The 17,325-nt window shown below is 45.2% G+C and overlaps 1 protein-coding gene across 3 annotated transcripts in view; it reads left to right on the top strand.

The window, feature by feature from the left end:
* Positions 1-17,325, top strand: part of dipk1aa (divergent protein kinase domain 1Aa) — a 32,781-nt gene that overhangs the window by 787 nt on the left and 14,669 nt on the right. Inside the window, exons 1-2 of one of the 3 annotated variants that reach the window (XM_061243408.1) lie at positions 37-130; positions 2,908-2,991. In XM_061243408.1, coding sequence (XP_061099392.1) covers positions 2,938-2,991 — 54 coding nt within the window. In that variant the 5' untranslated portion in view covers positions 37-130; positions 2,908-2,937. Of the gene's footprint in view, positions 1-36; positions 131-2,701; positions 2,825-2,907; positions 2,992-17,325 lie in introns of those variants that run through there. The other 2 variants (XM_061243409.1, XM_061243410.1) reach the window with 2 other exon arrangements.

Here is a 17,325-nt window from a genome sequence, read left to right as displayed (position 1 = left end):
GATATCATTGCAGGCATGGGGTGGAAGGCAGCATTTGCTAACTAGCTAACTAGTAGCAGAGCCTTTTGCAGAAACAAGCTGTGCATGTTCATTCTGCGATGTCATGGTTTTCTGCAACTAGACAAGAAAGGTGTGTATGTCCCTTACACTTATTTGCCAACTAACATTTTCATATTCATCGGGATCTATACAAATAACGTTAACTATCATCTACATACGTTATCGGTTAGCGTAGCATCTAGACTTGCTATTGGTGGTAGTTAGTTTGGTTATTCCACAGTGAAGTGGCTGCTGTGTGAGGTGAATAAACTTTTCGCTGTTCCCCGTTTGCTTTCTCGTATTAAACTTGTGGCATCTGTCAGCTAGCTAGTTAACATTAAGTCAAGTGATTAAGTTAGCTAGCTAGCAAAAATATCAAAACAACATGTGGACTGCAGTCCACAGGCTGGCTTTCTTATCACTAAAATGTACTAGTCCACAACAAGTGAGTACGCTTAGCAATAGTGGACTTAGTCTTTCTGCCTTATTTTTCAAGGTGATCTTTTAATCATTCTTAATTAATCTCGGTTAAATCAGTTGTTAGCACGTTACAGAATGCTATGTTGGTAAATATTAGCAACGACCTGAATGCTGAACCTTGGAGATTTCTACTAGCTTGCCCTACTTGCACTAACCACTTGGTGGCACTGGACGATCGTATGGTCGACGTGACCAACTAACTGGAGTGAGATCTCAAATAATTTATTTCTCTTTTTTGCCCATAAAACAAAATGAAAGTATACGTGCGCTCGAAGATGTACTAATTTTGAGAAGCTGAAAATAAAAAAGTAGCTATGGTGCATATTGATGGCATAGTTGTGTTGTAAACAGCTGTCTTGATTATGTTGATTTTAATTAGACCCGTCAAAATGAATGGGAGAACACGGACGTTTGTGGTCGCCAACACAACATGCATTTAATTTTGAAATGGACCAATCCAATGTGATTAATAGGTGGATTAATTATTTCATATGTGGCAATATACAAGCATTATGATGAAATTTGTTTGTGGAAGTATTAATGCACGAGTGAGTTGTTCGCAGAAGGTAGACAATGTTCTTTAAAAGAGCCTGATTCAAAATGCATGCTTTCACTGATGTTGTCTGATTAGTTATACAGTCATGACAATGCTACAATGTTGTAACTCTCAGAAATCTGTTAAAAAATCTGTCATGAAGCTTGGATTGTTTTGATTTGTATTAAGTAAACACCTTTTCAGTCAAATGCTTTCCTGTGGAGGAGGCATTTGGGCTAAAAAGGAACCAATTTTCACTTGTAAGATTACATGTATATCCAAGTCTGACATGCAACACAGTGAATTAACACGTACAGTGCATCCGGAAAGTAGTGCTTCACTTTTCCCACATTTTGTTATGTTACAGCCTTATTCCAAAATGGAATAAATTCTTTTTTTTCCTTAAAATTCTACACACAACACCCCATAATGACAACATGAAAGAAGTTTTAGAAATTTTTGCAAATTTATTAAAAATAAAAAACAAAGAAATCACATGTACATAAGTATTCACAGCCTTTGCCATGAAGCTCAAAATTGTGTGATTTCTTAGTTTTTTATTTTTTATAAATTTGCTAAAATTTCAAAAAAACTTCTTTCATGTTGTCATTATGGGGTGTTGTGTGTAGAATTTTGCGGAAAAAAATGAATTTATTCCATTTTGGAATAAGGCTGTAACATAACAAAATGTGGGAAAAGTGAAGCACTGTGAATACTTTCCGGATGCACTGTTTATAGCTTGGAATTTATGGTATTTTGCATTTTGGCATTTGGCAGACACTCTTATCCAGAACAGTTTACGCAGATTACATTTTTTTTACATTGAATCCATTTATACAGCTGGATATTTTAGTAAAGCAATTCAGGTTAAGTACCTAAGGTACCTTGAGTACAACGGCAGAATCCCAACTGGGAGTCAAACTGACAGCCTTTGAATTACAAGCCCAGTTCCCTGGCCATTGTAGCCTACCACTCCAAGGTAATGCTTTGCATGCCCTTTAATTGTATCACGAAGACCATACCTTATGTAACAGAAGATGACATGAGTAAAATCTCAAAAAGGATGCGTGTTGTCAGTCTATTCAAAAATAAGTGCTGCATAGTGTTCTTCCCCCCCCAAGGACACGGTTTGATTCTGAATTAAACTGCATATTAAAAATTGCATGCTATTGAAATACGCAATAAAAAGAGGGTACTTGTGAATCCGGTATTTGGTGTAAACTTTTTGTATATTGATTTTTCTTTTTTTGTTTCCCAAATTTAAAGCAGTGATTTGAATACATCTTTCAAATACTCTCGTGTGTCATTAAAAGCAACAAGTGATGCTTGACAGCTGACAGTGATCTTTATTCCTAAAATGTTTGTGAACTGCCCACGGCTGTCCAAAGGGAACGGTACGGTGAAAAACGGCATTTTAAGTTACCGTTGAAAGGTATTCAGCTCAGCATGCGCACAGACGCATTCTTGACATCTGTTATGCGACTCATTTCACGAGATAAGCGAAATGAAGGTGAGAATAATAAATAATAATAATAAAATAATAATAAGAAATGCTTGCTTAGGCTCCTCGTCTTAGTCGATATTCCAACTTATTTTCTGTCGGCATAATCGTTTGTGCCTGCGCCTTTATGGGCTGCGTTTGACTGAACTATCCAGCGGTGGTCTACTAACAGCTGCAGTGCAAAGACAACTGCACTGACCGAGGAGGTGCTTTTGTGGCATCCGGAGGCAGACTTGCAAATATCTGCAAAGAAAAACAAGAATTACTAGGTAACGGAACGCCCATTGCTTATTTAGCCAGTTTATAGACAAGCTAAGCACACATTTGTTAATTCCGGCAATCCTTTTTGCAGGTTGATGTGGTGAGATGTGCCATTTTCGCGATGGCAAAGGGTCTGATTTCATGGGCCTGGCTGAAAAAGCCGTACTATATTCAGGTAAGAGGCATTTCTGTCTTCTTTTTTCTATTTTCTCCTAAGCGCAGTGACGTGTGCCGCGGGACGGCGTGTCCACAGAACCGATTTCAATGGCACATTTCAAGTAGCGAAATGCAATTAGTAGACTACAGCTAGCAAGCGAGTTAGCAAGCCAATAGTTGTGGTGTTTCTACTTCAAACTTCGGAGGTCATTCGACTTGTTTTACAATGCCCAAATGTTTAATGAACTTGTGCAACAACAGAAGAAATACGCCGAACTTGGCTATGGGTTGGTAACGGAACCCAGCTACAGTTTATAAGTTGCCTTCCTATATCACCGGCCAGCAAGTAGTTTGCCATTTTTTTGAGCTATGATTATACGTGCTAATTTTATGTCATATGCTTGGTACATGCATGTACAAAACCGTTCAAGTAACTTTACGATGTTGGCTTTCGTCATTAATGATTCAATTATTTACACAAATACTTATTCAGGTGGATAAATAGCCAACTTGGCCTCCGTTAGATCTGTAGAAAGCGCAGTAAAATTACGCCCAGCCAGTGTTCCACTGAGGACGTTGCTGTAGCAACAGCGCTGCTGTAACTAACTAGCTAGCTAAGACAGTACCACAAATTATGCTTTCGTCTTCATGCATGAATGGAAGCTAAAGTGTGGAGGTTGGTCATGTTCGTATGTCTCAACTAAAAATTGCTAGCACTATGTGCTTTACGTCCGCAGTACAGTGGGGACTACATCATGAAGCTTTAATACATGGAGTTCCCCCTGGGAAAATAGTTATTCTGTTCGCTTCCTTCGAAACGCTTTGGCTGCATTGGGTGGATTGCCCGTCTCCTGTGATAGTTCAGGTCTTCATTTGTTGTGTTCAGTCCATGCATGTATGAATTGTCATATGGGTATAAATTGTAGGCTATTTATCATCATATCTATGTTTTGGCAATTGGCAGCGCATATTTTATACACTTGCGTGATGGCATCATTCCATACAATTTTTCCTAAATTCAGTTGAAATTCAGGGTTTTGGGGCTTTGGGGGAGAAGGGAATAATTGAAAGATGAAAGCTTTGAGAGCCCCGATGTTTAAATCACGGGGAATGAGCACCAAGGACTAAAACATTGTGATCATCATGACTGTGAGGCACGCAAATGTCATCGGGTGAAATTTCTGGAAGTGTGACATCCTGTTTGTTTTTGTGATGTGTGAGGAAAGCGATATGAGCCTTTTACTCTGACACTATTGTATTGCGTGCCTGAGGGCAACATCTTTGGTTCACCGGTGCTCTTTCTTCGATGATGCTGTGGAGCTGATTTTCACTCCACAGTGTGGATACAGATTTCAGCATTTCTCTATTTTATAACCGTTGCACCACATATGATTGTTCAAATATGCCTTGTAGCTTATTTGTATAATGATATATATTGTTCCTGTTGAAGCATTATCATGATGTAGTAAGAGAAATTAATTGATTTGGGGGGTTCTTTTTTGTCACAGTGGTTTTTTCATGGCATCAATTGTGGTTGTGGAATAAACCCTAATGAGGATTAGCAGGCATGGTTTCTTGTTGCATAATAAGTTGTGTGCCTATTGTATCATTTTAATGCTGGTGAGAGACCCATTGAGACTATATACAATGGGGGTAATGTTTCTGAAATTCGAACGACTTCCAGAATGGATTTGTTTGGTTTTGGCATGTCAGTTTCGTAGGAGTTGAAATGTGTTTGTGTTGAGTGCTTGCTAGGTTATAGTTGTGCATTCATGGTGCATTGAATGTGTGAGGGGAAACCGCTTCCACTTCTTGTTTTGTGGCTTGCAGCCTTGCAGTCTTCTTGCTTTGTGGCTGTTGGGTGTTGGGTGTACATTATGAAAATGTCAATGACACATTTGTCTAAGTTGGCGTATCTCGCCCCCAGCTGTATAAACAGCCACTGCGCCTGGCATAGGGCTTAGGTGTACGGGCTGGGACAACTGCGGCTGACGCGAGAATGAGAATGGATGTTTTCCTGCGCCCCGTCCCTGTGAACACCTGACCGGCTTTCTCTTCAAAGCCGGGTCGCAGCTGTGTGCTTGACGAGTGGAGCCAGGCGCGCACGCGTTTTGCGCGCGCTGTGCTTCTGCGGTGGCCCGTTACGCGATCCCCGCCCCTGGGCTCCCTACAGCGGGCCTGCTGACTGACACGCCCTGACAACGGTCACTGGTGGGCCGCGGCACTTTTCTGCCGAGAAACCAAAAAGGAGAGGAAGAGCGGTTTCCTCCGCCCCTGGGTCCCCCCCCGAAGAATGTTTACTTTTCCGGTCACGTTCCACATCCCCGAGGCGGTTTCTGATGGGAGCTTGTTTTATCGCGCACTTATTCAGGGAAGATTCTCTTCAGCATGCCGCCCGTTTTTTAGTTTATGTTCTCCCCCCCGTGCAACCATTCCTCTCTTTGGAGTGTTCATTATTTTTTATTAGTTGTGCTTTAATAAACATAAAATCGCAAAAGGAAAAAGAAAACATTTATCCTGGATATAAGCCTTGGTACAGGTTATTTTGCTTGTTTGTCAGCATTCTTTATATTTTCAGAGATTGTTTTCCAACAGAGATTGTTTTCCTCTTCAGCCGATATAATATTTCTTGACCTGTCAGTAGCAAGCAGACCTCAGCCTGACACACTTTTAAAATGTTGCATATAACCTTGCACTCCCCAGCTGGCTGATCCTGTAAATACACACATCTGACAGAAATTATCATTCAACATTACCCACTTTTCAAATGTTCAGGTGCTCTATGCTGAAACACATTTTAGTGGCCCGGGACCGGGGAATGGACCCTGAGGAATGTTTCGCCTCAGGCGAACAGGGGGAGGAGCGACGCTCTCGGTGCCCTGAGAAGTCGGCGGTCCAGCGGGGGACCCGGTCACGGCGGTTTGTTTATGCGCTGCCGATGAATAATCCGCCGTGCTGGACACAGTTAAGGCCGAGGTTATCTGCCCCTGGCAGTCTGCGTGCGTCCTGGCGCTGAGAGTAAGGAGCTTACAGCCGAGGCAGGGCCTGTCACTCACGCCGCATCCAGAGCACTTCCTGTTTGAAAAACAAACTCCTCCACTTGAGAAACCGTCGCGTTTCTCGCCTTTCTCTGGCGCCATGGGGCCGATTATTTTCAGTGATTCTACACATGAAGCATGAACTTAAATATTATACCAAGCCTATTTTATTCAGTTGACATTAACATTTTATGAGGGTTTTTTTATTTATTAATTTTTTTTATCCCATATGCCCCAAAGTTCTGATTCTGTCCACTACAGAATGGTTTGGGACAGGATCCAGACTGTGTTACTGGCATAGCTAACATCGCACTTTACATTTGAGCCATTCTGCAGTGCAGTCTGTCTGACGTGAATTTAAAGTGAATATATCTACAGAACCGACACTGCAACAGACATCCAGCTCTCCTGTATAGAAATGAGAAACTTTCCACCAAAGGGAAATGTTATAATTTTCCTGTTCATACATTTGAAAAAGTATTTTTATCTTGTCGCTTAATGAACGCTTTTAATGTAAAGAAAAGAAAGTGATTGCAGAAGGCCTTTAATATTGCATGGTCAGCAGATGTGAAGGTGATGATTGGTGGAATGGCACAGAAGCATGCTGGTGTAGCGTGTAGGGCGCTCCCCCACCCTCCCCTCACCTCCCCACATGCATGCTTCGAACACATGAAGCCTTGTCATTGCCTGCGTGAAGAACTTCCACCCAGTTCCACTGCAGTCAGCGCTTCACAAATCACTGCTGATGCAAGTCACGCAAGAGGCTGCTGGGCGATATTAAAACTCACTGTCAACGGTATCGATCCGGAATAAACTTTCCCCATGATTGCACTGTACACGGGCCATAAAAGATGTTTTTGTCCCTCTCCCACCGGACCGGACCGGACCAGCAGAATTAATTTCACCTGCAGTGCTCTGTGGTACGGTATTTCAGTGCCTCCAGTGCCAGCGTTTCCATTTACCCCCAGAGCGTTTCCATTTACCCCCAGAGCGTTTCCAAATGGGCTCCCAAACCACAGCCGAATACCTGATCTCTCGGCGCTTGGCGGTTTCGCTCATAGCAGCTCGGTCACCAAGCACCAATCAAAGGTCAGCGTTTGCTGACGGCTGGTGGTCTCATTCCCTATACCCTTTATGTGCTCAGGTCATTTTCATACGGTATGACATTCTTGGAGAAAAACATTAAAATGGAACGCCCTTTTATTTTATTCTTCTGATTGACTATGTGTATCATTTAGAGTAGCACAAAGAATGTTATTCACCAGCAGAGAAACAATAACCCACAAGAAAACATTGGAGGAACAGTTGTTTTCATGGTCATCCATCAAATAGTTTTTCCACAGATGTTAACTTGTGGATGTAACACGGACAAAACCACCAAAACTTTTGCACTTTTGTGTACAAAAGGGAAGGGAAAATGAGCTGAAGGGAAAAATGAGCCCTATGGCTCTCTCTATTTGTTATGCCTGTGGGATGGTCTTCAGAGACTTATTATTCATTAATTATATGGTTACTTAATGCTGGCATTTTAGCCCGCTGGATGAATTATGTATGTATGAAACACAGGCCAAGCATGTTCAAACATCCTGGAGTTATTGTCAATGTCTGACACGTAAAGAACATTGAGCTCCACGGTGTGTTTGTCCAAATCCATATTAATTAGGACACAGAGATCTATATGTCCCGTCTGCCTAAAGAGTCATGCTTGCATTCAGACAGCATTGACTGATGTATAATTTGACCTTCTTTGCAACACACAATCAATAATCCCAAACTGCACACAAATATATTTTCCTGTTCTATTGTGTCCTTAAATTCAGGAAATCCACTGATCCCTATAAAACCTCATTGTGATTCATCCAGGCTTAAGCAAATTGTAAGCAGTATAAATTTGGAGACGGGCTCCATCATTAACCCATATCAAGACTGGGCCTTGAATGTAATGGTATTGCTGCCCCCAATTAAATGATGTCCATTGAGACTGAATTTGTCTGTGACCTCAGCCCAACGCATTTTGACTGGGCAGAATTGGAAAGGCTGTGTTATGTGAACTGAAAGGGGTTTCTTTGAATATAGCGAGATGGAAAATGCCAACAAGATCACCTGATAAACACAAGGAGTCACTCTGTCTTCAAACCTTTACACACGTCCATCCATACTTTTATAAATATATCGGACTAAATATATTTACTTACGCTTTGATCTTTGTATAAAATATATTTACTTTGAATTTCACTCCTCCCTTGTTTGTTTTGATGACAAAAATCTAAAAACAAACAGTAGAATCTGGTGCCTAAAACAAATGCTCGAGTGAAGACATGGAAACGTAAACATAATTTTGTCAAGGACCTGCAAGTGCCGTGAGGTCACTTTCCTTAAAATAAAATCAGCTTGAATATTGCTGCATTTCAGGACAAGAGCAGCGCCATACTTGAATGACTAACGCTGACACACTGTGACTGGAACTCTGGGGATAGTTCACCTCTTTAAATGATGACAGGAACCTCTTTTCTGTGCCAGGAAGGAGCGCAGCCTCAGTGTCCTGCTTGGAAAAAGTGTCCCTGAAGCTTCGGTGATGACACTAGATCATATTTGGAAACGGAAGGGCCTTGTGCCCTTGCACGTGGACCCTCTCTGGGATGATGACTTTCTCCCAGCAACAAGGCTTTTTCCTCCCTCCCTCCCTCCCGTTTCTCATGAGGATTAATCTTATTTCAATTATTTATAAATGAACCGTGTGCCCGTTATTAGCTTGGGGAATCGACTCTCAACACGGGGAGACGCGGTGAGAACGTTACTGCGTTTGTAAATCAAATTACCGAACGTCTGGGGTGGAAATGGTAAATTACGTACATAAATCACTGTTTGACCCTACGGCGAGGGCACTCTCGTACGTTTCTAGTCCCTCCGTGGTGGAAATATCTGGCCCAGCCAACGGAGGACTGCCAAGTGATGACTCAACACTTCTGGCACCTGTTGAAGACTCTTCAGACCTTGCCTGGTCTCCCCAAACTGACATGCACGAGGCCGTAGCTATTTATCCTTGCTCGCCTTTTATGCTTTTGTCGTCTAAATGCTTAGTTCGCTACCTTGCTGAATAGTAAGCTACACCGTACCTGCACTGAATCCACGTGCAAGGGCACAAGGCCCTTCCGTTTCCAAATATGATCTAGTGTCATCACCGAAGCTTCAGGGACACTTTTTCCAAGCAGGACACTGAGGCTGCGCTAGATGGTTGATGTTGGCACAGTTGGCACAGTTACTCCTGTTGACTGCTATACTCTGTAAAGTGCAGTTCGATTCGTTGCAGTGCTTTTCAGACGATGCTTTTTGCTTCGCTGCACGTCCTGCTAAGCGACACGAGACGGCACACAATGCAAAGCAGGGAGATTTTCCCTGTCCTCAAACCGATTCATATTTCAGCAGGGGATTTCACAACTCTGTTATCTGCTTTGCATCAAAACCTGGCCCAATTCCTTGAGGGGTGATTGATGTACAGCTCATTCCCCGGAGTATGACTGGTTTCAGAGTAGCACCCTCCTACTCTGCAGCAGGTTGGTTCCAGCATTTCACCCAAGTGCACGGCTGAGCACTTCAGCGAGGGAAATGGCCCTGGTGTTGAGCGCCCCTCTCACTGCTTATACCCCTGACAGTGTTAACGTATACCTTTTTTTTTGGCCTGGAGCCTGCTTTCTATAGCTTAACTTGCTCGTGTTCAATGCACGATTGCTTTCTTCTGTTTCCTGTTTCAGCCACAAATTTATTTCTCCCTCTGGTGACCTGCAAAAAGGTCTTATCTGAAATAACAGATGTCTCCTTCAGAGGCCAATGAGTAGGGCTGCTGACTTCAACTGAATCATTGCTGATTGCTTCAGTAATTTGCAGTGAGCTTGAAGCCAAAAAAAAAAAAAAAAAAAGGCGTCTAACATTTTCTAATACAGAACAGCGTACATTTTAGTGTACATTTCACATTTGAACAATAGTAGGTTTTAGTTTTCTCTCAGTCTAAAAAGTAAAGTTTTTGGTTTTGAATAAAATGATAGCCTAGTGGGTGGAAAGCTGTTGGGGGGCCGTGAATTGTGGTGCAGACTGCATCATTCCCAGTGGAGCCGTGCTGTTACTGGACTCCAGCACCCGCGTGTGTTGCACATGGGGGGGGGGGGGAGGTGTAATTCCATCGGGAGGAACAAAATGGAAAAATGAGACTGATTGCTCGCGGACCGACCGGGAGGCCGGTTCTGAAGAACGATGTCGGTTTGACTCCGCGGTTTTGTTGTTGGCTCAGGCAAATTGATCTGTGCAGTTTTGATGAAAAGCGAAGCCATTTTTCAACGTGTCCAACCTTTTGTCGGCCGTCTCGAGGGACGGAGAGTTCTTTTCCCTTTCCTCTGAAGTTTCGGCAGTAAAAAAAACGGCGCTGGCCTGGAGAAAAACGCAGGTCTTCAGCCAGGGGTTTGCATGTCTTTTTTAATGCGCGGTGTGGCTGACTTCAGCCAGGGACTCTCCCCATCAACGGCTGCTCCTTCCCATAAATCTGTCACACGGCTACTCCCTCAGCAGCATTCACGTTAAAAAAAAGCTGCTCCTGGTTTGAAGCGAGATGAGGTATCGGCACCATGACGAACAGGCTACCTCACGCGGAGAAGAGTCGCCCTCCGTTTACCCCTAACGACAAACACTTTTCTACCACCTCAGACCCACCTCTAGAGATTATCTAAAACATTTTCGAATCAATTTTTATGCTCTACTTTGCCCCGTCTCGCAGTTTAGTGTGCCCCAGTTGCATGTGAAGGGCTATTTTATGTGCGACATCCTGTCAGCCGAGGCGAATGCAGGACTAGCAGGCGCGGCCCACCGCAGGCATCTCGCAGGAGGGCTTCAGGGGCTGCGCTTCAGGGGCTGCGTTTCAGGGGCTGCGCTTCAGGGGCTGCGCTTCAGGGCCTGCTGCCGCAGGAGGACTGCCCTTCAGGGGCTGCAGTTCAGTGCCCCAGTGGAGCTGCTTCTGCTCAGTCAGGTCAGGGGCAGACTGTGGCTCTCTCTCGGGGCCTCGCTGTGGCCAGCGGTGCCCAGTCCAGTCCGCCTGCCATTGGCACTGACACAGTCAGGACTTAGCCCGGATATGCCCGCCCCAGCCAGGAGGTCATGGGGGAATTGAGTGTTTTATTAAAAATGTTCTGTCCTTGTCTCAGAGTTGAAATGATGAGGATGTGTACTTTCTCAAACCTCAGAGAGGATCAGGCTTCTTCAGACTTGATGTGACAGGTGACCAAACAGCCGCACGCTACACATTCTTTTTTTAATACACAGTCCTACTGTCATGATGTTGGTTTTTCTGAGCCCTTGAAGTGTAAAATTGCCTGAGCGCAGTTTCTGATCGTATTAAGCTTGCTCTCCAGAAGCATTTCCTCTTCAGGTCTGGAAAATGATTGCTTTTGGACAGCGGCTTTCGATGCGATTGCTCGTGTGATGCACAGCCTGGTTTTTTGGGCTGTCCATCTCTGCTGGAAGTTTGGAAACAACAGAGGCGTTGAATATGCATGTCCATTAAATGCTTAGTTTTGGATCAGAGCAGCTGTCTTTGCCGTCAGCCAGCAGGCTATTAAAATGGTGCTTAGCCTGTTCTGCCATTTTAGAGACCTTGGATGGAAATAACAAATTCTGACTTGTATTTAATCATTGGCATGATTTTCTTCATTGGCTTGTCAGCGTGTTCATGACATGTGTTTGAGATGTAAATCGATAGAAAGTGAAACATTGCGCTGGTGTTCTGTGTCGACTCATAATGACGGCGTGCGAAAACAAGCGAGAGCAGTCTGACCCCTGCGGCTTTGCAGTCACGGCTGGGACACGCAATGCAAATCTGCCACCGCACCAACGGTACCGACCGGTAACTAAACGAAACACGGTACACCGCTAACCAACCGAAGCATGGTGAACCGCTAACCAACAGAAGCACGGTATCGACTGGTAACTAAACTAAACACAGTACACCGCCAACCAACCAAAACACAAGGTGCTGCTGGCTAACAGACATCGCCGTCGGTGCGTGAGTGTGTGTATGAATGAGTGAATGAGAAGCATCAATTGTACAGCGCTTTGGATAAAGGCGCTATATAAATGCCAACCATTTACCATTTACCATCCTCCTCTGTGACTTCTGTACCCTGGAAGGTGATTTTTAAATATGAAACTTGGCTGTTGAACTCGTCTATTCTTGTTACTACTGAAGTCACATAATACTCTTTCCGTAATGCTTGAACTAGTTTCTGCAGCTGTCACCAAAGCCCCAAAAGAATGCTTTCCTGGTCGCGCTGAGATAAAACGGATTTGGGGAGATTTAGGATGTGGAGTTTTTTAATAGAACAAGGTCCCATTCGAAAAGGACTCGGCCTGCAGATAAAGCCGGAGGGCTTGCCTTTTCTGTCCACAAAAGTAATTGAAATGATCAATCAAGGTGCTGGGAAGGTTTCATTATTTTGTGGTGCACTTTATACCCAAAAGTAATTCCCTGGTTAACTGATAACACTGGGTACAGAGCGTGGGCCAACCGCTTCTAGGGATAAATTCAAACGAGGCGTTTTTGTGTTCGAGCAACATTTGGGTATTGGCAAAATCAGGGTGGAGATCTGGCATCCATCTCCCCAGTGTTGTAGTGATGCCTGGCAGATGTCAAAAGGCATACAAATAATATCGGGCCAGTGCTATTCTTTTCTTTTTCATTTTAATAGAGATGAAAAGAAGGCTTATGTTAAAGGAATGCACTTCTCCTCGGCAGTAATTCTGTTGGAACATTCCAGACCTTGGGAGGCTTTGGAGAGTGGATTTGGGAACAGCTGACGGACTCAGTCTCCCCACTCTACCCTGCCCCCCCCCAACTTACAGATAAATCTAACTTCAGCCCTCTCGATTCCTCCTCCAGGAGAACCAATGTGCCAGAGTTACAACAGGCCTCCTCCTACACAATCCCACCGTTCTCAAAGTGGTCCCGCCTATCTTCCTCTCTCCTTTTCTCCTTCGCCTTCATCTCTGCCGTACAGGAGCCTCAAATAATCTGTTGAGATCAGACATCCGGAACGATCGGTCACACAATAGCTAAGATTAGACCTTTTACTGATGACTCCAGTGAGGTAGCTCAGCGTCTTTACATTTGGAGATCGGCCATGGTACACACACACGATAATGCCCTAGGTCTCTGAGCTTGCCAGAGAAGACATGGAGAAGGTTAAATAAAGAATGACTCACCCACTTGCAGTCCATAGAGCCAGCCCTAATGGCAGGTCTCACGCGCGTATGAGAGGATAAATAAAAGATGGTGTGCGCGTGTCAGGGTCGCAGTAAGTAATCGGCTCTTGATGGGATGTTTGAGTTGATTATAAGATGGTCTGTGTAATTTGCTCGCAGGGCTGGCAGATGAAAAATGCAGGGTTAAAAATAAAGGCGGGAGAAAAAGCTACAAGGAGCGGCCAGTTCTGTGCTCAGGGAAACCTCCAGCTGAGAGGGGAGGACAAATAATCTGCCTTATGCCGAGCCCATTGTCCTGCTCCCTTTCACAATATACTGATGTCTGAGGAGTCCAGGAAGCCCTGCTTCCATGCTTTGAAGAAAAGGCACTGCCTCCATCTTGTCTGCTCAGAGTACTGCTGATTGCCATTCCAAAATATTATTGTTAGGATGCAAAATGGACAGCCGGGAGATTTTCTTTTCTCCGTAATACTGGCAGTTTAAGTAGGGGGAAAACATGAATGTGCAGCTGTGGCTTTGTTTTCTTAAGGGATAGCATAGAAAAACAAAAGTTTCCTAATCTGGGTGGAGAGGTTTTACGATTTTGGTATCCATTTTATTTCCTTATATACTTCAGTCCTTTAATTTTTCAAAATGAAAACATATGACATTTAATCATGTTTAGTATTTGTGCTGTTTTAAAAACATTTTAATATGCTTTCAGTAAACTATATTTAATCCATTCGTTTAACAGAAAATTGCATTACCTACAGGCACATATGATCTTGGTTGAAGGCCAGGGGGAGACGGGTAATGAATATAATGGTGTCCACTGTGTCTGGCTGCAATCTCTGTGTTGCATAAGACAGCGAAAGCAGCCACTGACTCCAGCCAATTTTAGAAGCAGAGTCCCATTTGTCTGCCGGCAGTCTGTGTCCTTCCACAACTGCGACCCTCCCTGACCGCCCCCCCCCCCCCCCCCCCCCCCGCCGCACCCGGACTCGCGCTCGCTCTCCAGCGCTCCCGAAAAACCCGTCTCCCGCCGAAGAGGCGCGCGGTAAGCGCAGCGGGAAGCGTCCTGCTGATCCATCCTGCCCGTTTTTTTTTAAAAAGCGCTGACGGCAGAGATACAGCAGCGGGTAATTACGCGCTCTGCATATGGCGACGGGGAGCACCAAGTGTGCTTCCCCCAAAAGGCAGGGCTGCTTCTGCCGGAGCGCTGACGACGCCTGAGAAACGGGTCTCTCCCAGAACGCTGACTCCGTCCGAAACTCGAATGTGCTTATTCTTGGCGTGATCCTCCGAACGAGCGGCGCTCGCCAAGCCAATTATATTCGCAAGGTGACCGTGAATGTCGGGGAAGCATGACCACGGTTTTGGTGAGATGGACACTTGGTGGGAAGCGCGGAATGCGCCGTGCGTGACTGTGTAAAGTGTCATGCTGCTCATCATTTACAACACTTGGACTGTTGAGAGTCATTTATCAATGACGACCGATCTGTCATGGCTGAGCCCAGCCCACGTGATGTAATGGTATACCAAGCATACTTGATATAAACTTTTAATTATGTGTCAAGTATTCTTGTGTGTACTTCAGAGTACAATTTTTTCAATATGGGAATGTATTTATAAAGCAGTGTTTTAAGACTGTATCCTTGCAGGATGGCACATGGTCATCCACCCCCAGCTGCAGACCAGGGACTTGACTGAATCGCCCTCCTCACAGAAGAACAATGGTCGCTGCATTGCGATAGTGAGTCACTGCGTCTGCTCTAGGCTGCTGCCGTTCAGAAACGGGACTCCATCCGAATGGCCGTGGCATGTTTCAGTATGGCTGTGAGCTCAGAGACCAGTGCAGTGCTCGTCTCCCAGGGGAGCATGAGAAAAGCTCTGTCCTCTCTCTTTCTCTCTCTTTCACAGAGCCTCTCCAAACAGGAGGCTCAAATGCTTCAAAGAGCCCCCACCATCTGCTCCAGAATATTTTCACATTTGATTATCCCCCTGTGTCAGAGTAAGCTGATTAATGTTCCCTTTCTGGAAGTATTTTTTTGAATTATTTTAATGCATAACACAAGTTGTCCATTACCTCCACCAACCCCCCCCCCTCCCCCTTCTTCTCCCTCCCCACAGCAAGCTGGAGAGTCCCATTAGAAATGAAACTCTGTGGAATAGCATTGCGGTCATAAATAATAGATGAGCTTTCAGTCGTCAGCCGAACAAGTGTTGGTGTTGAGATTCACTTCCTTTTTCATTGTCCCCATGTTGTGAAAAAGATTTAAACCGAACGTCCATCGGCCCGTGCGAGCCGATACTCATCTCCCTGGAGGGTCTGTGAGGCCACCAACTGTGAGGCCAGGACTCAATCAGGGACCGCGATGGCGGTAGCTGCAAGGCCCGGGAAAACGTTATCCCCCCCCCCCCCCCCCCCCCTCTCGCCAATTTGCAGGCCTGCGACGCGATCGACGCGTTGGTCTTTCCACCGCTCGGAAGGGGAACAATAACCCAGGTCAGCGCAGCGGCAGAGGAAGGGATAGCTGGCTGTCGACAACGGGCCTTCGGCTGGCCTCCTCCCTGTCGAGCTCGGCATTGATCAGGCGGCCTCGTCAGCCATTAATCACTCCGCTGATTTGATGGAGCGCCGGAGCGGCCCTGGGCCCTTACGAGCAGCACTGCCGTGCATCTCCTAATTTGCTGTTTTCAATGCGACTTGAAGCTGCGATGGCCACGCCTATTGGCTGGCACAGAAGCAGGCGAGGTCCCGATGAACGATCGGACCCTATAAGGCCGATCTCGGTGCTGGGTCTGGGGAGGGTGCGCAGAAGGACAAGGACGGTGGATTCAAACCCCAGGAAGTTTGGATCGCCTGTTCTTGAAGAAGTTTTCCTTGGACTCTCTCCGTGTTTTCTGTGGAATTCTTGGAATCGTCATTATGGCAGACTTGTCTGTCCAAGGGAGGCAGCCAACAGATCTGGCCTGCTGCTGTGAGGTCTTATGATGGCTTACTGGCCTGGGCTGTATGGCCTCTGTAACTGCTGCTGCCTGGCTTAACCCTGCCAAAGTACACACATGCTACACCACCCTTCACTGGCTTCCGCTGGCTGCCCACAATAGATTGAAATCTCCCACACCGATATACTAAGCTACAAATTGTACTGACCCTTCCCATCTTCCGATGGTGATGAACACCACACACTCTCTAGCCTCGTCCTGCCAGTGGGCTGTACTACCCCAGCTCCCCTCTCCCCTCTGTCCTCATTGGTGGAACAGCCCCCCCCAATCGATCCATTGGCTTTCTTCTGAAGATGTCTTGGAACTCACAGTTTAAAATTACACCACAGTATCTCACTTTAACTCATGCAGTCGTAACTTCCATGCACCGTTCTGAGTTTCTGTGCAACCCGGTGCTTCTGTGTAGAACGGTGTTGTTCAGTGAGGTGGAGAATTGCCTTCTGACCGAAGCCCACCATCTCTGGCTGATCCTATGACCAGTTAAATACGCTGGACCTCTCCACCAGCGGTGGGCCTGTTTCAGCTGGGATTCCATTCATTCATCAGTGCATTGTGAACCAGTGACGCCTCCCGAGAGCTTTACAGTAATCTATTTTAATCTTCTTTTGGCGTCTTACTGTGGAATTGTATTCCTCTCTCAGAGTGTTTGTTTTCTTTTTGTTTTTAAATAATAGGTGGTGTATTGTTCTTTTTTTTATTTTTTTATTGTATCCCGATGACAAATTGAGCATGGTGAAATAGTTGGGATATAATCTCGGTTTAGTAATTGATATCCAGGCTACGTTCCAGGTTTTTCCCCCCTCCGTCTTTTGAGAATAGGTTTTATTTACTCAGTCTTGTGGTAAGAGTGCGTATTCGTTTTGCCCGAGGCAGAGATTGCACCGTTGCCCAGAGGCACACAGGTATTTGTCATTGTTGACTACAGTCACAGTACATTTAACAGAAATGGCAGGATGTGGGAACCCACACCCAACCACAATAATCTACTCTCCCTAGGTGTTTTTTTTTTCATGAAACAGAGATTATTTTCCATAAACCTGCAAGTGTATGAGCTTGAATCCTCAGAAAGGGGGGGCGGGGGGGCG

This window comes from Conger conger, chromosome 5 (genome assembly GCF_963514075.1).
Source record: "Conger conger chromosome 5, fConCon1.1, whole genome shotgun sequence".
Lineage (NCBI taxonomy): Eukaryota > Metazoa > Chordata > Actinopteri > Anguilliformes > Congridae > Conger > Conger conger.
The sequence above is the reverse complement of the archived record's forward strand: the minus strand, read 5'-3'. Positions and strand labels throughout refer to the sequence as shown.